General features: G+C 30.4%; 3 protein-coding genes across 3 annotated transcripts; 1 reads left to right on the top strand and 2 right to left on the bottom strand.

Annotated features, from left to right (window-relative positions):
• Positions 1-6,974: 6,974 nt before the first annotated feature.
• Positions 6,975-8,251, bottom strand: LOC131629047 (uncharacterized). Its single transcript, XM_058899845.1, has 2 exons — positions 7,438-8,251; positions 6,975-7,206 (listed from the first exon to the last, which is right to left on the bottom strand). The coding sequence occupies exons 1-2, from the start codon at positions 8,187-8,189 to the stop codon at positions 7,191-7,193; spliced, it is 768 nt and encodes a 255-aa protein (XP_058755828.1). The 5' UTR covers positions 8,190-8,251; the 3' UTR covers positions 6,975-7,190.
• A 7,250-nt stretch (positions 8,252-15,501) lies between these two features.
• LOC131629035 (uncharacterized) lies at positions 15,502-17,526 on the bottom strand. The gene is made up of 6 exons (XM_058899834.1): positions 17,400-17,526; positions 17,213-17,303; positions 17,000-17,127; positions 16,840-16,930; positions 16,589-16,745; positions 15,502-15,540 (listed from the first exon to the last, which is right to left on the bottom strand). Exons 1-6 carry the CDS (start codon positions 17,524-17,526, stop codon positions 15,502-15,504), a joined length of 633 nt encoding a protein of 210 aa, XP_058755817.1.
• A 986-nt stretch (positions 17,527-18,512) lies between these two features.
• Positions 18,513-23,321, top strand: LOC131629046 (uncharacterized). Its single transcript, XM_058899843.1, has 17 exons — positions 18,513-18,643; positions 18,767-18,878; positions 18,984-19,034; positions 19,126-19,301; positions 19,398-19,475; positions 19,586-19,697; positions 19,944-20,028; positions 20,124-20,175; positions 20,421-20,482; positions 20,565-20,680; positions 20,772-20,893; positions 21,434-21,502; positions 21,683-21,740; positions 21,952-22,025; positions 22,254-22,302; positions 22,679-22,758; positions 22,998-23,321. The coding sequence occupies exons 2-17, from the start codon at positions 18,824-18,826 to the stop codon at positions 23,058-23,060; spliced, it is 1,302 nt and encodes a 433-aa protein (XP_058755826.1). The 5' UTR covers positions 18,513-18,643; positions 18,767-18,823; the 3' UTR covers positions 23,061-23,321.
• The last annotated feature ends 1,312 nt before the right edge of the window (positions 23,322-24,633 follow it).

Below are 24,633 nucleotides of genomic sequence, written 5' to 3'. Positions count from 1 at the left end.
GGTTTCAAACCCAAATATCCTCTTTATCAAACCTCATATTACCTACAAAAAGACCAAGTAAAAACTCTAGAAACTCCTCCTCCTAGACCCGAAGAAGACGCCTCCAAGAAAACCTCCAGAGCCAAACTTCCCCTTTCTAGACTCCAAAAAAAACTCACCACCTGATTTTTTTTTTTAAAAACACACTAAGTTAAAGTTTAGAAAGGTTTTTGGAATAACAAAAAGTATGTTTAATTTTAATTGTGAACTATGAGTGGTTTTCAAAATAAATTGTGTGATGTATATTTTTGTTATATTTAAAGGTTCTGTTTGGTAAGACATGTTTTCGAGCTTATAGCTTATGTCTTATGTCTTGTAAGCTCATATGATAATTTAGACCCGTTTGATAACGGTCTTTTCATCACGAGTTTATAGCTTATTTTACTAGCTTATAGCTTATTTTTCAGACGCTATTTCAAATAGCGTTTTAGCTTATGTCTTATAGCTTATTATTTTTTCTTTCTTATTTATCCTTATTATTTTAATTAAAATCCATTTTTAACCCTTATAATTTATTTTAATTTAAAATAAAATAATTATAAATTAAATATCTTTTATGTCATTTTACATTTATAAGTTAATTGAACCGGTAATTTTACCAAACACTTCAATTAGCTTATAAGCTATCAGTCTCAACCATCCGATATAGGCTATAAGCCATAAGTCACTAGCCATCAGTCATAAGCTATAGGTTATCAACTAGCTTATCAGTCAACCGCTATTTTTACCAAACAAACCCAAAGTAAGTTTTATGTCAAATTTAGGGTCAATGTTCTAATTGAATATAAAAATGTTTTCTAATTATTTTTCTATTTGCATCTATTCTCTTACATTATCACATATATTTAAATAATTTAAAATACATTTGAGTTGGTGTTTTTTACAAGCTAATATCTACCATATAAGAAAATAATATGTTCTGGAATTCTCTAAATTACCCTTTCTATTTTACACTTAAAATTTGAATTTCTGAGGATAAATCCTATCTTAAAATTTTTGCCCCAATTTCAGTTATTGATAATTACCTTATTGATAATTACTTAGGTTTTCTGATTAGTGGAAAATTATGGGGAAAATCAATTATTTCCATTCTCTATGTTCACCCATTTGTTTTCTGTACAGGTAATTAATATGTAGTCTGTACACATTATATAGCTGTAATGTTTTCTTTTACAAAATATGTCTTCCCTCGAACTTCATAAGTTTTCATTCTATTATTTGCAACAAAAGGACTGAGGAAGCAAGATTGCTGTTAGAGTCCACCATAAGTGGAAAATCATCTCAAGAACATTTTGAAATAATTGTTCTTTGATAACGAGGTGACCTAATTTTTGTTCTGGAAAATAAGCTTAAATAGATTCTGTAAGTCATTGTTATTAATTTTTTCGATTTTGTTATCCTTTTAAGTGATGTTGTTTATTTTTTTCTATAAATAAATTGTATCCATTTGTTCCTCCATCTTATATGCGAATTTACGATTCACTTCCATGTAAATGATTATTACTAATTATGCATAAATGTGATCTATAACTTTTTCTTAATTAGGGATTTGTATTTTTCGATGGCTTAAGATATAATTTTGTTGACATTTCTATACTTTCAAAAACAAAGAAAGATCTTAAATAACTCTTCTGGCTCTTCCTTCTCTTTTTGCAGGGTTCAGACAGGCAGTGACATGCTGCTTTGGTGTCTCCATTCACTTTTTCACTACTATATTCCATTTGTAATTACTTTTGTGATTTTAAAGCAATTTACTTGGTGATAATCATGTAAATAGATAGGTTGTTATTCCATTATAAAATTCTAGATATTAAATTTTTTTTTTCGGAGCCCAAGTCTAGAACCGTGTTTAATATTTTATACAAATAAAAACATTAACCAAAACTCATTATTCTAAAATAAAAGTTTTATTGTATGTGGAATTAAATCAAATCCAAAATCTAAGCCTACAATTTCAATCTGTTTCGGGAAAAATAATACTATTATATCATGAAAATAATTGATTAATATTCCAAAAAAATTATAAATAAATATAAATTTTTCATGTCTTAAAGAAAATGTATAATATGTCATACTTAATTTGATTTTTATTTGTTTTAAATATTTGATTATAAGAGTTTTATTAAATTCAATTATGATTAAAAATATATATAATATTTTATTTAAATTGGTTCAATTAGGTAGCTTTTTAGAAATTATTATTTTATTCAAAATTTATTTGCAGAAGATTGAATTTTTCTTCCTCTTTGTAAAATTGATTTAATTTTAATAAAAAATCGAAAAAATTGTATATAGTAATTATGAATAAATATATCAATATAGTTTTTATGATATAATTATAATTAATAATACAAATTAATTATCTATTTATACTTGAATTTTGTTTATTATTTGATTTTAGTTTTTATGATATAATTATAATTAATAATACAAATTAATTATCTATTTATACTTGAATTTTGTTTATTATTTGATTTTAGTGAATGTGTGATTAAAGTTTGAAGGGTGTTTTGTAATTTAAAAATAGTTTTATATAAAAAAATTATTAAATGGGATAATTTCAAGTAGAATTGATTCTATATTTTTATACCCACCTCAAAAAGGTGGGTAAGGTTACCTTTAGTGTAAAATGCATTGAAAACATCAAACAATTGTTCTTTATGATAAATAATTAAATACATAAAAATGAAATGGCGTCATCTGATTGGTGGAATGTACACTACCCATCTTTTTGTGATGGGTAGAGAAGTTGTCCCCATTCTTTTAATTCTAATCATTTAAGTGCAATATTAACTTATTAAAATATGCACAAAATTTTTTCTCAAAAATAACACTTAATTTTTTTATTCAAATGTTTTATTTTTAATCTATTCTATATATACAATTCAAATTGTAATTAATAAATTATAATTCAAAATAATATTTTTTTTATAAATGATGTGATTTGTATAATCTTAAGATTTATAAAAATAAAAAATAGTTTGAAAACAAATAAATTTATCTAAATTAAATGTATGATACACATCAAATTTATTTTTTTCATATCATATTTTAAAAATTATCTTATTTTCACGTTTACTATCTATATTTGGTTATTAAAAAAGTAAAAAAAAACTATTTATTATAATATCTATGATATTTTTATTCTGTTTTAAAATATGATATATCATCTAAAATTATAAATATTAGGCTAAATTACAGTTTTGGTCCCTCTATTTTATCCAACTCACGGAATCAATCCCCTCATTTATTTTTTTAACACTTTTGGTCCTTCATACTTATTTTTCACTAAAAAATGTTGATGTGTAATGTTTTTTAAATATGTGGCATATGTTGATGACTTGGCATAATAAATATTAATAATCATTTTCCATGTTATTTTATTAATTTGTTTATTTATTAAATAAATTAAAACTTACTAATAATATGTCGATCAAGTTTAAAAATTAAAGTGAAAAGTTTTCTGGAGACAGAACATGAACACGATAAGCAAAAGATAAACTCCTCATCAACCTTTATTCTCTCATCACTAAATTTTTTTTATCTTCTTCTTCAACAATTCTTTTCTGTTTTAACTATCTTTTCTATTTCCATTATCTCCTTTTTTTTAAGTAATTCTTTATATATCTCAGATTTTGATTTGGGTTTTAGGGATTTGAAATTGGAATTAGAATTTGAGATTTAGAGATTCAGATTTGAGTTTTATGCATAAAGAATTTGGATTTGGAATAAACATTTGAGATTTAAAATAAACATTTGAGATTTGGGGATTTCGAATTTGAATTCTGAATTTAGGAAATCAGATTAAGATCTGGATTTAGGGATTCCACCATGGTTGAATAAACTGAGAAAACTTATCCGAAGCAACTCAAAGTGTTTTCATGCTAGAGAAATTTGGCAAAGTAAAAGGGGCATGCAGAAATTGCTTATGTAAATGATTTGATCCCAATGAAGCCATTGAAGGATGCTCGAAAAAATCTGGAAAGAAAAAGAGACCTTTGAAAATTGCTTCTGCAAATTATTTGATCTTAGATTCAAGACTTCCAAAAAAAACCATTGAAGAAACCTATATTGACAAGAGTGTCCATTCATTGACAATGAAATTTGATTTGATTGAAACGTAGTGTAGAGATCTTATCATCTCTACTGGAAAAAAAAAATTCTGTATGAAGTTATCAATTTTGATTTGTTTCACACAGTATTATTTTTACTTTCAATTAATTTTCCTTAAAATTATGATATTTTGTTTTTATTTTTATTATTATAATTATTTCTACTTTTAATTTTTGTTTTTTATTTTATTATTTATTAGTTTTTTAATTATTTTAAATTAAATCAATAAATATAAGAAAAAGAAAATGACATGTAAAATGGGGTAAATGAGTTGGTAGTGTCCACATCATTTAAAACATGCCAATTTTTTAAAGAAATTACATGTCATCTCTTTTTTAACCAAAAATAAGAAAGAGGGACCAAAATTGTTTAAAAATAAAATAGGGGGATTGATTTTGTGACTTGACTAAAATAGGGGAACTAAAACTTTAATTTAGCCTAAATATTATTACATATTAAGATACGATAAATGATATTAAATTTTATTTATGATAAATGAAAATGTAACACAAATATTTTATTCATTTAATCGTATTCATGTTATAAAATATATAGTAAGTTATTAATTGAAATTTAAATAATTAAATCAGTAATCATAAAAAATTTTCTTTGGTACAAAATGATCTTACAATATAAATGAATTAAATGAACTTTAATATAAATACTAATAGAATAGGGTATAATATAAAACGGGTCAAATACATTAAAAATTAAAGATTATGAAAGATAATGTATTATAAATAAAAATTGGTAAGAGTATAAAGTATAGTATTGTGATATAGAATAAATAGATAAGTAATGTATGAATTAAATAATATTAAAATTGTATGATAATATGTAGTAATCTTAATTATTTTATGATCACAAAAATAAAACTAATATATAATTATTGATTCAAATATAAAAATTATATTTATTTAAAATTTTAATAAATTTTATTCTCTCCTAATATGAACATTTTATTCAGCAGGAAAAATAAAATTATTTATAAAAATAATTAAATAATAATGACAACAAATTTACTATTGATTCAAAAATAATATTTATATATGAAATATTCTTAATTATTGTATGATCACAAAAATAAAACTAATATGATTATTGATTAAAACATAAAAATTATATTAATTTAAAATTTTAATAAATTTTATTTTCTCTTGATATGAAAATTTAATCCAATGAAAAAAAATGAAGTTATTGATAAAAAACGGGAACAAATTTATTATTTATTGAATTATTTTTATAAAGAATGGTAAATAAAAAATAACATTTATATAGGAGAAAATAATACAATCGAATCAAATAATAATTTTTGAAAAAATTATAGGCAACGGTTTATTACATTTTAAAAACATATGTGCGTAATGGACCAGTACGTACCCATACGAATGCACGAGTATCTATACTTAGGGGTGGCAAAACAAGCCGGTCGGCCCGTCTTATGCCTGTAAAAAAAGAACGGGACAGACAAGTCCGCCAAGTAGAAATGGGCATGGAAATTTAGGTCGTCCCGCCAAGGTGGCGGGTTTGCCCGTCTATTTTTTTCTTCATTTTTTTAATAGAATAATTAATCTTTTTTACATCTCAATTAGATTTTCACTTATTGTTTAGAACAAATTTCTATAAAGCATATTTTTAATAAATATTACTTAAAAATATTGCATACATTCACAAATAAATGTAAAAAATAAAACGATCAAGAGCTGTTATTGCTAGAATTAACTAAAAAAAGGTGGACATAAGGAGGGACGGGCTGAATGGATAGACTAGGTGGATTTTGGAAGGCGGTGAACTTTGGTGGGGCGGATATTGGTGGGTGGCGGGCCCAAAATCTCAACCAAACCGCCACTTTTTGATGGATATGTGAACCGACCCGACGGACCACACCTTGTTTTGTCATCGGTTTATTGTATTTTTGTACAATTAAAGAAATTTAAAGTAAATATAACATATTTATTTATATAATTAAAATATAATTTTCAAATACTATGTTATTAGTTGATATTTATAAAATTAAATTATTGCATAAATATTATTATAAATAATGTCAAAACAAATTAAATATTTACATACAAAAAATATACGGCCGATCGAAATATTTGTATACATGAAAACACTATATTTATGCTCCAAATATAAATATATTTTTTTAATAATAATAATCTTTTTTTTGGTTAATTAAATAATTGTCTTTCTGTTTTTTCATTCTTATTATATTTTAGAAACATATGCGCGTAATGCACCAGTACCCGTGATACTATACGAAGGGTGTTCAGATCAGAATTTGTGCGAACCCACGAGTTATTACATTTTTATATAATAAAAAAATAATTTTTTTTTAAATAATAGATGAATCCAAACACGAGAAAAATATGTTGTTTTTTAATTATTTATGTTGCGAATATTTCTATTTTGGAATTAGTTACAATTTAAGATACAATATTTTTTAAGATAATATTTAGAAAATTAAAATATATATTATTCTTGTAAAATAATTTTGTTTTTATTTAAAAAATATGTTTTTTTAAAGATAATAAACTATTTTCATAAAAATAATTTCGTTTTTCTCATTTATATTTTAATAACAAAAACGTGTGTACATCACATAAGTACCCGTGCGAACGCACGGGTATCCCACTAGTTTTATTAATAAGAGTATAAGATATACATATAACACATCAGATAGATAGTATAACTTATATGGATGGTTGAAGGAAATGTTTTTTTTTTTTGAGGTTTCAAATTTAGACATCCTTGATATCTTTTATCTTAGTGAATATTGTATATTTACTTATTATATGATTGCAACATTGATGACTAAATAATTAAAAGACGTATACATGTACACACAGAAGAATACAAAGGAACTTTATCTAAAATTGAAATACTTAAATGATGTACATATCTCTAATGACCATTAAACACTTTACTACTTTTTGTATAAGTGTTACATCCTATGAATAATTAACTTATATCAATCAACACAAGAAGTTTTGAAACATCGCAGTCTTAAAATTTGCTTCTCATCATTGATGTCGTCAATTGGTTGTGGGCCTGAAACAAATGATACACAACAATATTTAGAAAAGACATTAGTATTTCTTAAATGATACACAACAACATTTAAATTATTTAACATTCACATGTCTATTAAAATGTATAATCAAACAATATGCATGACTAAACTCCCATAGGATGGCTTAATAGTGAAGGTTTAGGTCCTTCAATCATAAAGTCGGATATCAAGATTTCAAAAAAAAAACAATAAATAATTCAGAATTTTACCTAAAAGAAAACATCTTGATATCACACTCAGGCTTTCTTCCATAATCCACATCCATCTTTTTTATTTGTTCACAAGTTGACAAAAAAGGTACATTGATCATATGCAAACTTCCAATTTTCACTCCAATATTTCCACTAATATATACATCAAACACCATCTCATATGCACCAATGTCAGATTTTAGATCATCTGCAGCATCATTGTTAACAATTTCATGATTTGTCGTCATTGTCATGTCTAGATCCGTCTCATTTCGAGGCATTTGAGTGAAGCCTTTAAGTTTAGTGTTACCCAATTGCACATCATTACTAATGACATCCACAAAAAGAGGACCATATAAAAGTTTGAGCTCTTCATTATTATTTGAGAATCTTAAACCTAAATTTACAATTGCATCCATTTTCTGTGAGTTATAATTAACTTGAAATTTGCTAACGTTGAATGCTCTAACATTGACTTTTGGCATTCCTGATTTGAGGAAAGCCAAATATGATATCCCAAAAAAGAGAAAAATTACGACAAATATGAACACGGCAAGACATGACCATGCACAACACGCCACATAACATGGATGATAATGTCCTGTATCAAATTCCTCGACGGAGGTTTCAATATTATGGTTGTGGTCGGGAGAATGGCTTCGATGATTATTTCCAAAGGGAATTTCAAAGGCAACACGCCGGCCTGATTTTTCACAACTGTTGGTGGATGAATTCTTCACCAACACCGGCTTGCTTTCTAGTTCCGCCATTTCTCCCAACCTTTCACCACCGTCGAGAGAAGGGTACGCACATATATCCAATGTTATTTTTGCATAATAATTCTTTTCAAATATTGGTTATTTGTGTCATTAATGCTATTTTCTTCTTTAAGTAAATACTTTTCCACCACAAGTGCATAACTTATCTGTATATAGTAAATCAAGGTTGGCATATAAACACAACAAAAGGTTTGTATCCACATGTGCAAGTTTTTTTAAATAATGTGTTGGTTTACAATTTAAACAACTCTCCTCTATATATATTTTTTTTAAATGAGATGCCATTGTAGAAATAAGTTGTAACAGACACGGCTTTTATTGACGCGAAATCCTATCTAATTCCTTGAATGCAAATTTTAATTACATATATTTATATATTCATTTAAATCTTTTAACTCTGCCGTGTAAGAGTCCATTTTTTTATATTTTAAAATGTATTTTGTTATTCTTTCAATTTCACAATTTTCTCATATTAATAAATAATGGTTTAAATAATATTTTGGTCCTTGTAAGTTAGCAAATTTTTTATTTTGATCCCTGTATTTTTTTTTGTCTGAATCCCTATATCTCACTTTCTCGTTGGCGTTAGTCCCTAGGGTTAGAATCATGTTTAAAAAAGATGACTTAGGCTAACAATGCTCGTGTGGAAATTATTTATATTTTTCTATTTAACAACGTAAATATGTGGCTATTTATTTACTTCCCACCAAAAATGTCAAATGTTCATAAATTAGCCTTTGCTTTTAGTCCCTGTAAATTAAGATTTTTTATATTGGATGAAAAAGGAAGCTCTGGTTGTGGGAGGGAGGAGACAAATGAACGAAGATGGAAAAATGCTTGATTTCATGACCAAGTAAAACAATTGCCTTTGTGGAACACAGTCGTATATGTAAACTCAATTTCATTTGTGGTATCTTATTTCTTCCTTCTATCGGTGAGTTAGCTCTGTTCATTGTGTCTTCTTGAAAGTTTCAAGTGATGGAGGTCATTTTGATTTTTCATCACATGGGTAGATTTTATAGGGACTATATAGTATATTACATAAGGGAAATGAGCATGCAGTAGAAATAGATCTGGATACATGGAGCTTATTTGAAGACACAAGTATTTTGAAAGAGATGAATGGGCTTGAGCAGTCATAATATTGGTTATGATGCTATAATAATGATGTTGATGGGTGTAGTTGAATGGTTAGTGATAGTGATACCGGTAATGTATAACAATATGCCATGAAATGAAACTTGCAATGAACATATATGTTGAGCATAAAGGCAAATGCAATGCACAAGAGTTTGATGAAGGACATGTTTAAGAAGATGATATATGTGGTGTTGAAAAAGTTGAAGTAGGTCAGGTAATATTGTTGGTGTCGAACAAGATGAAGTAGGTAACGTTGGATGTGTTGAACAAGATGAAATAGGTAATGATGTTGGTGGTGTTGAACATGGTGAAGTGGGTAATGATGTTGGTGTTGAACATGTTAAAGTAAGCAATGGTGTTGGTGATGTTGAACATGTTAAAGTAAGCAATGGTGTTGGTGATGTTGAACATGTTAAAGTAAGCAATGGTGTTGGTGGAGTTAAAGATGTTGAAGTATGCGAAGTAAATGAGGATAGTGAGAACGGTGAGGATAGTGACATTGAAGTTGATGGTTTATCATTTGATGATAGTGAGGATGAGAGGCCTCTTAGGTTGGATGATTGCTTTGATTTTATTAAAAATGAAGTTGAAGAAAGTGGCAAAAAAGTTACAACAAGGAAGCACTAGCATACTCTAAAGAAAGTACAAATTGGTGTTGTTGATAATGTAGAGTCATCTAGTGGTATGGATAATGAGATGGACATCAACTATGCTAGTGATAAGCTTGATAATAATGGCCCTGATACTTTTTGTAGAGAGAATGAACCAAACTATCCAAGGTTTAAGATGGAGGATTTGGACAAGAATAACAAATTCAAAGTGGGATTGGAGTTTGTATCGATTGATGAATTTAAAGAAGAAATTACTCAATGATCTATATTAAATGGATGAGAGATAAAGCATGTGAAAAATGAAAAAAGTTAGAGTAATGGTAATATGCAAGGGCAAATGTGGGTTTTTAGAACTTGTAAGTAAAGTTGGGAATAAGCACACATATAGAATGATGAAATAGGTTGGAACACACACGTATGGTAGAATATTGAATAATAATTCTACCAATTACAAGGGGGTTGCTAAAACTGTGGCAGCTAGGATGGCATCTTTTGATGGTGTTAAGATTTGTGATATTGTCTCTGAGATAAGGAGTAACTTTTCTGTTGGTATAACTATGAACAAGGCATGAAAGGCTAAACAAATTGTAAAATATTTGATTGAAGGTGATGTAGTGAAACAATATAACCTTTTGTGGAGATACTCTGCAGAGTTAAGGAGAGTCAATTTTGAGAACAGTTGTAAAATTGATTTGGCAAGGGTTGCACCTACAATAAAATCGTGTTCATTGGAGTTGATGGATGTCATCTTAAGACTAAGTATGGATGGACTCTTCTTATTGCAGTTGGTAGAGATCTAAATGACCAATATTATCCTATAGCATTTGGTGTATGTGAAACTGGAACAAAAGAGTCATGGAGGTGGTTTCTACCTTTCTTTTGGAGGACATTGGTTAGGAAAAGAGATGGCTTTTCATCTCTAACCAACAAAAGGTACTTTCATAACTGTAATTATTTTTTAATCTCATCCCTAACTATATTTTTTATCTCATCCTTAACCATATATTTTTTTTTTGGATTTCATCCCTATTTAAATCTGGTTTGGAAGGTTTGATACTTGTCTTTGAAGAAATGTTTGAGAGGGTAGAATACAGACTTTGTCTTAGGCATTTATATGCCAATTTCAAAAAGAAGTTTGGTGGATGGACACAGATCAAAGACTTAATGATGGTAGTTGCGAAAGCCTCATCTATCCAATCCTGGAATGTTAAGATGAATGAATTAAAGGAGCTTAATCTAAAGGTTTGAGAGGCATACCTACCAAAGCATGGTGTAAGCATACATTCTATTTTTATTCCTTATGTGAAGTTCTTATGAATAATGTATCTGAGGCATTTAATAACACTATATTAATGGCCAGAGATAAACCAATATTAACTATGTGTGAATGAATAAGAAACTACCTCGTGAATAGGAATGTCAGCTGATAAAAAAAATAGCAAGTGTACTATTTTTCCCGACTCGAGGACTGCGTAGAAAATATAAATTAGTTTAATGATTCAATATAACAAAAGAATATGAGGGTTTTGTTATTTGGTTGATAATAAGATTAAATTATAACAAATTAAATCAAAGCGTAAAATAAAGGTTTAGAATATATGAGAGAGTATGCTAGGGTTAGGTGTTTGAATTGCCTTTTAACAACTTTTAAGCCATGTTTTATGGAATATTGTTAGGATGGTTTACTACGAAATCTCAAGAATGTTTCCCTCAGTTCCTTAACTGAAAACCTTTGATGTTTATCTTTAACCCTAATTCCTTAGCCATTAAAGTTAACATCAAGCAAATTATTATTTTTACCAAGAATTAAACGGTTACTACGGTTAAATCCTCACTCCTAAGCGATTTCACTGTCATATTATTGTGCAAAATGCGTTGAGTTAGTTTGTCCGATCTAAATCTCAACCGTAAATCAATAATTATTTGTCCAATAGAAAAAGCATTAGGAACTTTGCACAATAAAGTAAACTCATAAAAACTTCAATAACATAGAATATTGGAAATAAGGTTCATAACAATAGCAAGTCAGGGACACCCCCTAGAATTGGAGGGTTTTACTACTCATAATAATATTCAAAGAACTAACAAAAGATATGATAGACATTACAAAAATTCAGGACTTCTTTGATCTTCAATTGCAATTTTCCCTTGAAGATTTCTGTTCTCCGAATCCGTTGTTCGTTCCTCTTCTCTTCGTAAAAACTCTTCAATATGATCCCTGATACCCAATGCTTTCCAAAAACCAGGTCTAAATAATGATAGGTCATTCTTTAGCGATGTAAGATGTCTAAAACGCCCTTAATGAATCAGGAAATTGAAATATTCAAAGTGTCATCTTAAAAGGCATCTCCAAATTCAACATTACATGGAGTACCAGTGGAAACTGTAAGGGATCATCAATTCCAGCATATAATGGAAACAACACCATTACTAATAGGGTGTGCAGATAATGATAATATGTTGATGTTCAAAAAAAATTTAAACCTGGTGTCACACATCGAGCAGCAGATAAATCCAAAATATGTGCACACTCTCTGTCCTAAAAAACAAAGTTACAAGTTTTCCTTGAGTTGCAAACTTCAATTTCTATCTTATACCTACAATATGGGTAATAATGGTTAGACATCAAAGGTTCCAACATACGGACAACATTATAATTTTAAGTTTCAAGTCATATAACAAATAATAAACAACCATACCTAAATATCTCAGCCTCAGTGGAATTTCCAACTTCACACTGAAATGGAGGTTTGTCACCGCGTGCAACTCTGGGGCATAGATGGCAGGCTCGATAATACCAGCCAAACGAAGATGCTACTAAAATATTAGTTTCAGCGACAGTGGCACAAAACGTGATATGTATCATCAGTACATAGCATAAAATAAAATGATATAAACACCATATGCAACAAAGCTAACAAATATAAGGTAAAAGCTATATGGTAAAGTTGTAACACGGTAGGAGAACTGATTTTTTGTTTTGTATTTCGCAAAACAATGTTGCGGTAAGCTAGAGTCGCCGCCGACTTTTATTTTATCCAATTTAGGAAAGTTAAAAAATAATAGGAAAGACCTTTTAAAAAGATTTGAGTTCGGGGGGTAAGTTATGAAAATGGAAGGTGTTAGCACCATTTTCATTTGTAGTTATCTACGGGCTCTTAATTGCTTAGATCACGTTATTTGTTTGTTTGATTTGTGTGTGTGTGTGTGTTTTGGAAAAGAAGATGCCAATAGTAAGGCAAAACTTTGCAATGATTCTTGTATCAGTCCTAAAAAATGTATGCAAAGTGTTTTGAATTCTTTGTTTGAAAAGAAATGTAGTGTAAAAAAGCATTATGTCTTTTAAGTTGTGAGCAAGCATTAAGAGCTACTTACCCTAATCACCTGGTCTATACTTTCTTACTTTCCTTAGGGGATAGTACTAACCATACCATTTGTGGGTAGGTAGTCATATTCATTGGATGTTAACGGACAAACGAAAGGGTCATTTATGGTCATTGATGGCAACATGTAGAAATACCATTAGCAGTTCGTAGGGACGATCATCATTTTAACCTTATGAAAAATTGAGGAACGATATCATATATTCGTAGGCAACAATCGAGGGTCGTCGAGGGACTATGATCTTTATGATGATTTATAATCAAGGGTCTTTGCTAATGGTATCCCTATGTTCGCGGGACGTGACCATATAATCGAAAGGCAACGAAGAGAGGTACCCTAAAGGTGAGTGAGTGCAAGTGTGTTATTTTCAAATATCTTATCTTGAATTATTTGTTAGCTATGTTCAATTTTATCTTGCCATACAATCCTATTAGCATACATCTAACAGTTAAATAACAGTTTATATGGTGCGGAAAGTAAAGAGCGGAAATTAAATCCTACGCTATTACAAGGCTTAAGGATGGGGAATTGCAAGTTTAAACAAATGGGGATAAACATTATTACAAATCTAAAATAGAAATTAAGACGGAAAGAAATAAGTAATATACAGGAAAACTCATGAATATCAACAAAATGGCCCGAGTCCTCAAAGAAGGTAGTACCTCACATAAATACGAAAAATGTTAGTATATATAAAATGATGCATGATTAAAATGTCAAAAATATGAGCAACAATTAATTCAAAAATTAAAGAGATAACAAACCTATTAAATTCTAACGAACGCTAACTAAAATACTTTCGTATTTTTGGATAAAAAGAAAAACTAATTAACTAATACATTTTTTTGTGTTTTCGAGATTTAAAAAGAAAAACAAATTAATCTAATAATATTTTTTGTGTTTTTGCCAAATTAAAACGAATACATAGAACAAAAATAAATAAAATAGAATGGGCTTGAGAATAGTTAAACATGGAGGTGTGATGAGCAGGGGCGCTGGGCCCAACTTGGTGAATGGCCCAAGTTAAATGAGATTGAGTCATTCAGGGGGTGCATGCTTGGATAGGCACTGCAGTGAGTAAAGCGATGGGCCATTGGCTGCTTGCAGGCCCAAATATCAGTTGAATCAAAACACAGGGAGAGAGGTGTAGTGTTACGCGGGGAAGTGTAAATAAGAAAGGATTTGGGCTTTCAAACACACGGCCCAGACAACAATTAAACAACCAAAACCCTAAGGTTATGTTTGGGAGTTTGGAGGGGAAGGGAGGGGATGGCTTTGGGAAATAGGAAGAATTAGGTGAAAAGGATAAAAAGATTTTAGGTAGGAGGGTTTTGGAGGGTTTAAGTTTATTCATAACACCAAAAACCCCATAAAAATGGGAGAAATCAAAAATTGTATTGAAGGAGGGTTTTGGAGGGTTTTGAAGGGCTTACATAAATTTTGAAATTATCTTTTGGGTTGTTATACTATTTTGAAAACTAAAAATTTTGTAATGATAATGACTCTTTTATCATTCTATACAAAATCATTTTTTCAAAAAATGTCAAATATTTTTCTATAATTTTTTAAAAATTCGTTTTCGGAAGTCTTCACCTCCCCTCCCCTCCAAACTCCCTAACATAGCCTAAAAATTAAATCGGAAGCTAGCCTCCCCCACTCTCTTTCAATCTCTCAACCTCTTCACACTATTTAACGCTCTCTCACCATCCTTTCTGCAATTTTTAGTTTCCTCTATTTTTTACTCTCAAACAACTCTTCACCAATGAAGTTATTTACAAAACATGGAGAATGAAATGAGAATCAAAAGCAAACAAATATTTGGAAAGAAATTAACGAAGGTTAACGCTGAATTGTGTCGAAGTTGTTGCGATCAGCGTGATGGCTTTGATGGTGTCTGTGCGGTGGTTGGTAGGACGTGGTGGCTGGAGCGCAGCCGCAAAGGGGGTTCGGCCAACGGTGGTGATCGGAGGTGGATCCGGTGCGGGACTGATGTGTTGTGCGTGAATGGAGGCGGATTGGGGTAGTCACGATTCGGTCAACGTAATGGGTGAAGCTCGCAGTTGTTGCGTTTCCGCCGTGTGCGTCGTGATTTGGAATGGTTCCCAACAGCTTTGGGTTCGCGGTGCCCTGAGGTTATCTTTTCGACAATCTCGATGACACATTATGCTTCATTTGATCTCGTTTGTTCTTGCTTCATCTCTCATTTCCTGCAAAAACAAGGGTTCACACAAATTACATTATATCATTAATTTAAATCTTATTTTTTGTTCTGTTAATGTGATGCTGTTGTAAAAAAAGAAAATTATTATAATGAAATGATGGTGTGTTCATGGGGAAATTTTTGTGGAGTTTGAGTGATTGAGGAAATTAAAAAAAAAATAATTTTAGAGGTGTTGGAATGGAGAGGTGAAGTTGTTTATGGTTATTATTTTTGGGTAAGTTGATGATGAATATTGGTGACATGAAGATTTTGGTTTTTTTGGATGTTGTGAAAGAGTTTGAAGTAGGCGATGTTACGATGGAATGAGCTTGCGGTTTTGAGGTTGTTGTGAGGAGGTTTCAAAGTTTGAAGATGTTATTCCCCCCTCTGTGTGGTTACGTGAATGTTTTTGTATAACCTTACAAATATGCCACAAACGGTATCAAACAGGATATTAATTGATATAATGAGCCTAGTCACCTATGATTAATTCTTTTTAATATTTAAAGATTTTTGTCTTGAGGTATGTTTGAGGATTTTGTCGTGTAAATGTTTTGGAAATAATTGAGAATTTTCTTTTTCTTATTTTTGTGAATAGAAATTAAAAAAATAAAAATTAAAAAAAAGCATGAAATAAAAAACAAAAAATAATATTTAAATAATAAAAAAAAATATTTTTGGTGATTTTTTTGAATATAAGTGGAAATAAAATTAAAGCTAAAGTTAAAAATAAATAAAAGGGAAAATATTTGAACCCGGAACTTTGTGCTTGTAAATCTTACTTCCTCACCAATTGTGCTATATTATTTTTTCAAAATAAAAAATCAATTGAAAGGATATGAAACATCAGCCAACATTTTGCTATTTATTAAAGATATAAATAATTTAAGAGTAAATTATTATATTTTAAAATTGACTTTAAATCGAATATTTATAAAATTCAGGACGTCAATGTAAATGAACCCAAGATTTTTATAAAATTCAATTTTTTAAAATAGTTTTGAATTTTTGAAAAGTGTGGGCAAATTTTGGGGTACAACAAAAGTCGACCGTACGTCAATAAGCTTAGTAATCTCAGCGAAAGGCATATCAACAACCTTAGAAAGCAACTTTTGAATAGGATCCAGTTGAGTATTTTCAGAGCCCTGTGAGGAAAGTTGAGAGTTACAACTTAGTTGTCCAGACACACTAACTAAAGCCTCTTTAGGGATACTACACAAAATTAAGCCTCTTTCACATATGTCTACACAACATAATTAGCTAACTACCAGAGGGGTGTAGACAATACATAGTAATCATAATATACCTATTTATAAACTCCTTGATTGGAAGAAAATCAGCATCGAGGTAAAGCACAATAACATTGTAGGAGTTTGTGACAGACAACGAAAACTTCCCTACGTACATCATTAGGCATAAGTGTGAACAGTTAAAGGCATGGGCATTTTAATAACAACATAACTAACCCTCTTCCTTCACTTTTGCATATTGAAGCAAAACCACTGTTGGACCAGACACATTGACCTGGTCCTGAGTAAAATTGATGAATTGGTCGGCATACGATTTCCAAATAGTGCAGTTGACAATGTTGTTGCTATACAAAGAGCACACGATAATGATGTATGAAACCCGAAGTCAATTTACAATCAAGTGACAGTGTTGTTTGGGAGTAAATATACCCGAGGTCACGTAGTACTAAATTAACTTGTTGTTTTTTTGCCCCTGACTGAGTCTGCGAAAATCCAATGTTATCAACCATTCCAATGACATCTGCCAAAAAGATAAAAGATATTCAAGAGTATAACAATACATCAACCACAAAGGTGTAAGCAAAATGCGAACAAAATATGAACAACAGTCTGTTACCTATCAGGACATCTTTGACAAATTTGCGGGTGATGATATCAAAAAACCTGGTAAACTTTATTGCCTTGGGTGGTATTTCGTGCTTATCATCGTCACCAACGGATGTTCCTTCGGTAAACTTCACCATAAACTTGTGCGACGACTATTTGAATGTCAACACATTAGGCTAAACTTTTGAAGTTGGACACACTGTAATTATGGTCCACCAATAATTTGTCATAAAACACAACCATCTAGGGAGTTGTCACAACAACATGAATATCATCCCTCTGTGGTGCACACCAAAGTCAGTAACACACGAAATGAAAAAGTAACAAAAACCATACACGAGAAGATAAAAAATAACGTTATGAAAACGATTTTCAAACACCATGAAACGTAGAATTCCATAAACAATCATAACTCATAAATCAAATAAACACAAGCACTGACAGAACGAAACCTACATCTCTGTCTATGAATATCATCTTAAAGTGTTCATTGTTGTTGGAAACAACCTTCCATTTATGGTGCACCCTGACCGCCACCTTCCATAGCTCCTTCTTATCGTTGATGTCACACATTCTCTCCAACGGTCTGACCATAACGTAAAAAATACAAAGTTGTCGCAAGAGAGGTCGAAAGAAACAGAGAAGAAAAAGTATTTGCGTGAGTAATTGATTGTTCTTTATAATGTTATGCATAGGAGGTTGTGGAATGAAAGAACAAAAGGACTCAGGATATGAGACATGGATAAATTTGTTTGATCGTGGGTGATGAGTGAAAACTGGTTGTTGAAGGTGGAAGAGAAACTACCATTACACAAATACGTGCGTTAAACGATTTTGGAAACAATTAATTTTGATTTTTTTTTTACACTAAAGCAAAATGCTTACTCCATCCGTCTCATAAAAAGTGTCATATTTGAACACTACGCGATTTTTAAGAAAATTATTAGATTTGTTGATTTTGATGAAAAATCTAATATCATTTATTATAATATCCTTATTAATTATAATTGACTAAAGTAATAAATAGGGGTAAAGTAGTTAAAAAATAATAATAAATGATGAATTGGAATTATAAATGGACTAATATTTCCAAGGAGTTGTATATATATATATTTAAGAAATGTGAGATTTGTGGCGGGTTATTTTTGGCGCGCAAAACATCACATCCACATTTTTAGGGTTTACACTCAGATTCAGTGGCTTCTTCCACAGTTATCATCGCAATCTTCTTACCCTCTTCGCTCTTCAACTCAGGTAATTTCCATTTGCTTCATGATTCACCTTGTGTTAGTTTTGCTTGTTCATGCCGTGATTTTTGCAGTCTGATATTCGATTTGTGTTCCGGTGTTGTGATTTATGCTTGTTGTTCACCTGTAGATCGTCACTTCACTCTCTCTTTGTTCATTTCCCAAACCATCTTCAGTTTTCATACCAATGAATCCTCAACATGAATCGGAATTTGATTCCGGTGCTCTCAAACCTTATTATGGTTAGTTACATCCAATTCCCATTTTTTTGGTTACTTGTGTGAATAGTTAGTGAAATTTCTAATAGGTTTTAACAACTTGCTAATTTTCTATTATTTTTTTACCAGGAAAGCTATTTCCTTTTGCTGATATGTTTAAATGGATGTCTTATGGCCATGGTAGCACCTATCAAACTCTTTACTTTTGATGAAAATGTTTAAATGAGTAGGCAAATCCTGATTTTTTTCTATGGGTATAAAATTATTGTAGATGGGAAACATCCTGGTTGTGATCAGTCTTACTTTGGAAGAAGGGAATTTTCCTTCACTCTGAAAGGTGATTTTTATCTGCGTTTTCAATCTTACAACAATGTCCTCGAACTTGAAAACTCGATCAAAGATAAATGCCCTTTAAAGATTGACATTGGACCTGTCTACACTGTCGATGTAACATTTCTCCTCTATCCCTATAGTTAATTATTATCTTCCTCAGTTTTGTTATAGTTCGTGCTGCATTTAGTAATGATTCTTTTTGTGGTTCAGCCTGCAAAAAGGCATGCCTATGCACAGGGTGATAATAGCGTCTTCACTCCAGTTGAGAGGGAGTTGATTTTTGATATAGTAAGTTTTTCTGACTCGAGTCTCCTACTGAAACCTTTAGATACTTTTGTCTTTTTGACCTCTTTGTTATCCTCTTTTTTTTTTTTTTTTTTTTGCATGGTGGGCTTTAGGATATGACAGATTATGATGATATCAGATACTGCTGCAAGGGTGCTGATGTTTGCTTGGATTGCTGGCCGTTGATGACCATAGCCATCAAAGTGATTGATACTTCCTTAAGAGGTAGTAATTTCCATCTTATATGATGCGGATAGTCGGTGCAATGCCTGGCATTAATATTGTGCATTGAAAAGAAGATTTAATTTTAATATAACAAGATAGAATTAGTTTTATATCAATGAAATAAATTGAACAGGATAGAGGAAATACTCTAAAATAACATAGATTCACATTCACCTATTATTTAATCTTCTCCATCAAGTGTTTCTGACTGTTGTGTTAATTTCTGCTTTGGGACTACTGTTTCAGATGAGTTTGGTTTTAAGCATATACTCTGGGTCTATAGTGGACGTAGAGGTGTTCATTGTTGGGTGTGTGATGGGAAGGCAAGAAGGTGAGACCCTAGACTGTAAGAAGTTCTAAATGTTTCCTTAACCTATATGTAGTACACATAGGCATCATTTAAATTTATTAACTTTACTATTGCAGGTTGACAAATGAGCAAAGATCTGCTATTGCTGAATATTATCGTGTTTACAAGGTATACTTAGCAACAAGTAGTGTGTTTGTATAGGCCTGGGACTAGGTGCAGTCAATAGTTGATGTAGTCACAACAATGTCAACCATTGGATATATCTTTCACACACTTTCAATCCTTGATTGCTTTTTCCATAAAATAAATCTAAAATAAAAGTTAGAGATTGATAGATACATTGGGCTACACCCAATCTGAATCTGTCTGTCAATACTTGTATCAAGTGTTTTCTGATTTCATGATTTGTCCAGGGCAATGAAAATAGTCATAAGAAGGTTTCTTTGACTGGTGGCGCTCTTCATCCTTTCTTGGCGTAAGTCTTAAGATGAATGACTAACTTTCTTTATCCTTTCTGATACATATTTCATATCCTAATTAATGCTTTCCATTTCCAGGACATCATACACCAATGTCCTCAAGGACTATTTTGAGAAAAAACTGCTTACAAATCAAAACTTACTTGCTACTGAGGAGAGATATGAGAAGATCCTAAGCATGATTCCTGATGAATGTACATTAAATTAGTTTTGTTCTCCTGCTATGGTCCTTGTTAATTCATTTTACTGCTATTATCTTATGCTGTGCATGTTTTACCTTTGCAGCTATTGCTTCTGAACTTAGGGGAAGATGGCAAGATAATAGACGGTCCTCTAGTGCAAAAGAAGATATTAACGTTGTGAGATGGGAACAGTGCAAGCAGTTGCTGCAATCTGGAAAACATAAGGTAAAAAATATTCCTTTTGGGAAATTTTAAAATATCTCAAGGTAACATAGGCATCTTCTCTCTGCAATAGTTGTACAACTAGTTGAAAACAATTGAATGAGCCTAGAACTCGAGCAATATTGGCTCTTAGTTTATCACGTAGCGGTAGGGTCGGTTTCTAATCTTAACTTAATCTTAGATTATATCTCAAGATTAATTTCTCACATTACTTGTTATTGTTATAATCTGCATATTGATTTCCTTGTTTATTTAAGCTGAGTAGTCCTGTAATAAATAGGGTTAGTGTTTTGTCTTTTGTATCAGTTTATCTTCAATTATTTTACTCCATAATCACATTCTTTATTCTTATTTTATTTAAATCTTCATAATCTCAACAATATGGAAATTCTTGCTCTTACCTACAAACTACTCACCTGCTTATGCTGTATAGGATGGTTGCATATTGTGCTATTCAATGCTGGAAATCATCCAAAATTTGCTGAAACAAGCATTGTCTTGAGTTTCTTTTTATTGTTAATGTTTTCATAATCCTTTCTGTAGGCACAGGGGCTGCGTAGATGTGTTGAAGAAATTGTGTTCTCCTATACTTACCCCAGGCTAGATATGGAGGTCTGTCGATCTACTGATCCCATTTTGTTCATATCCTCTAAATGATTTTTCATGCTATTAGGCTATATTTTCATTTATATAAATTCATAATTTCCCTAGAACATGTCTACATATATGGAAGACCAACATTTATTTATAGTTTGAATTCGTGCCTTTAAACAAGACTATTTTATGTTTCAGGTTTCAAAACATATGAATCATTTGCTTAAAGCACCGTTTTGTGTTCATCCAAAAACAGGTTAGTATCAAAATGATGCACAATTTTTATATTGAAATTTGAAACTATATTGATGACATCATATACCTCTATTTTCCGATAATGATTTTTTGAATAGAAAATAGAAATAATGAATCTATTTTCTCGTTAAAAATTGTCAAAATTGCCAGATAGGTTCATTGGCTAATTTGATTGTCTACGATAATTACCTGGTAATTCTATTTTGTTTTAGGTCGTGTCTGTGTCCCTATTGACCCAAATCGGTGTGATGAGTTTGATCCTACTACAGTACCCACCCTTTTCCAGGTAAACTTATAATGCAACAATAGTTTTTATGATCTGCAATGACAGAGGGAAGCTTCCCTCAGGCTCAAATTAGCCTTTCTCCTAAATATCACTTTGGGCATATACCTATAATGGGTATAGGTTCCCATTTGGCCTGATTATATCTAACAGTATTTTTTTATTAGGTTACTGTTTACTAGACATTTTATGTTTATGTGAATCCTAATATAATGATTTGTAACATTGCAGCTTCTAGAGGAGCTTAACAATGAAGGCTCGAGAGCTGATGTTAATGGCAGTATGTTAATTTTATACTTGAACAATCCTGTTCGATTATTAAAATCATTACTTATTTTAATTTGAACACACCATTGATTGAAGGCTATTGTCACTAACAACTGTGGCAGAAGTTGAACAGCCTACTAGCGAGATTGTTTCTTTCGGAAGCACTGAAAGTAGTTATTTGATATTTTCCCAATTTCTACTAGTATTGCATCTGTTTTCACTTAAAAATACAAATTTAAAAATATTTCGAATGTATTTTCTAATATTTTTTTAGTGGAATTAAAAACAAAAACAAAGTAAACTGACCCCATCAATTTTCATTTTGCAAAACCTTTTCATTGCCATCTCCACACATCTTGTAATGCTAATTGCAACTTGTTTGCTAGCAGAATGGAGTGGAACTTCGCTTGGAAATGCTGTCAAGCTTTTCAGATCGTCATTCTTAGAACCTCTGCAGAAAGCCTGCAAGGTATGGATCATTTTTAAGTAGTTTCTAATTTCTATATTAAACTCTGAAAAACAACTTAATGCTCTAATTTCATATACATGCCTATGTTCTTCCCCCTATTCTTTTAGCATCCTAAAATAAAATTCTGTCAAACATTATGTTGATGCTTCTATTCTTAATAATTTGATAATGGTACATGAATAAGATTCAGGAGTATATAATATATCCATCATAACTGTTGCCGATAATAAATATTGCAGGAGGAGATAGAAAGAGCCTATAATTTGAAGTTGCAGCAGTCAAAGAACTCCATAGGTTGGTAATGCAATACATCTTTGATTAGACATGTAGAGCTTAAGGTCAAATCGGGTCACCACATTTGCAGTTGTCTTAATTAAAATTATAGAGTATTTGTGCTAATTATTTAACTTTAGAGAGGCCCTTTGCATCCTTTTCGTATTTTTAGAAAACTTCAACCCTTGATTTGTTTCTCGGCAGTCAAATTTGAGTTTATTGTATATAATTTGGATGAAAAGAAAAACTAGGTTCGCCTTATCTATATAATTATATGTGTCTTCTCGATCTCTAAACTTGCCAACGAAGGTTGAGTTGCTCTTTTATAAGATTTAACTCCTAAATTTGTACAAGGTCATGAACTGATTGAATATCTGCTATTAATTGTTCTGAAGTGTCAAATGAATGATAATGGCTCATCTTATCTCAAATGTAAGAAAAGTTAGTAAAAAAGCTTATTATAAAATTTCAGTTTGGATCATCTCCTTCATTTTCCTCCTTTGTCCTTCCTCTATCTCTTAATCTCATTTTAAGAGTAAGTACATTGTTGACTAACTTCTGATTCTGAGTATATTTGAGATTGAAATAATACCATAAATACTAGCATATGCAATGTTTTGAGATTGAGGTAAATGTTGATCTAACATGGTTATGTGATATTAGTGATTTCTTAATATTATAATTATTTTAATTGAAAAGTAAAATAAAATCTTAACATTATATGATTATTTTAATTAAAAATAAAATAAAATTAGTATACGCAACCAACTACTATTTTTACCATAATTTTTTGTTTACCACCCATACTACTACATTATATGTTGTCTTTTAGGTTAAAGTTTGCAATTGCATCAAATTATGATTATGATACAATTTTTTAGAATTGAAAAAAAATAATCATTTTTAAATTTTTTATTATATGAGCAATTAACCCAACTCAAACTGTACATGATTGATTAAGTTGGTTGGGTAATAAAAGTTAATATTTGAGAATTTCTTTAGTGACCTAAGAGTTTTTCACAAGTTTCCTTAAAATTCAAAAATGTTATTTTTTGACTAAAAATCCAAACACTTAAATATACACTACATTCTAAAATCCCACATATAAGTATATAACTCGTGAATCTCTTCTTTTTCCTCCCTTCATTTATCCTTTTCTTTTTAATTCTAGAATCTAATCACTTAAAATACACACATTAGATTCTAGAATCCAAACACCCCATACAACTCATGTTTCCCTTCCTCTTGCCCTCATTTTAAGTTGACAATATTTAGATTTTACAATCTAAATTATCCCACCATAACATGTTTAGATTTTAAAATATGAAGGAACAAAACACTTCTAAATCAGCGTACCTAATAACATTTCCTATGAAATAGTTGCGGGTAAATTATATTTATCAATATATAAATTAAATTCACTACCGATAAAGCTACGAGTAATATAAAAAAATATTGGATCCTCTTAAATTTTTATGGTTCAACCGTTTTTTTTAATTTAATGGTTGATAGATAAAAAAAAAGTTTTATAAGAGACAAATAAATAGAGTGAATTAATAGTTTGGATTTAAGCAAGATAAAAGCCTGAGAAAATGGAAGGAG

Source organism: Vicia villosa, unplaced genomic scaffold (genome assembly GCF_029867415.1).
Source record: "Vicia villosa cultivar HV-30 ecotype Madison, WI unplaced genomic scaffold, Vvil1.0 ctg.000505F_1_1, whole genome shotgun sequence".
Lineage (NCBI taxonomy): Eukaryota > Viridiplantae > Streptophyta > Magnoliopsida > Fabales > Fabaceae > Vicia > Vicia villosa.
Note: the sequence above shows the minus strand (reverse complement) of the source record. Positions and strands in the feature narration are given on the sequence as shown.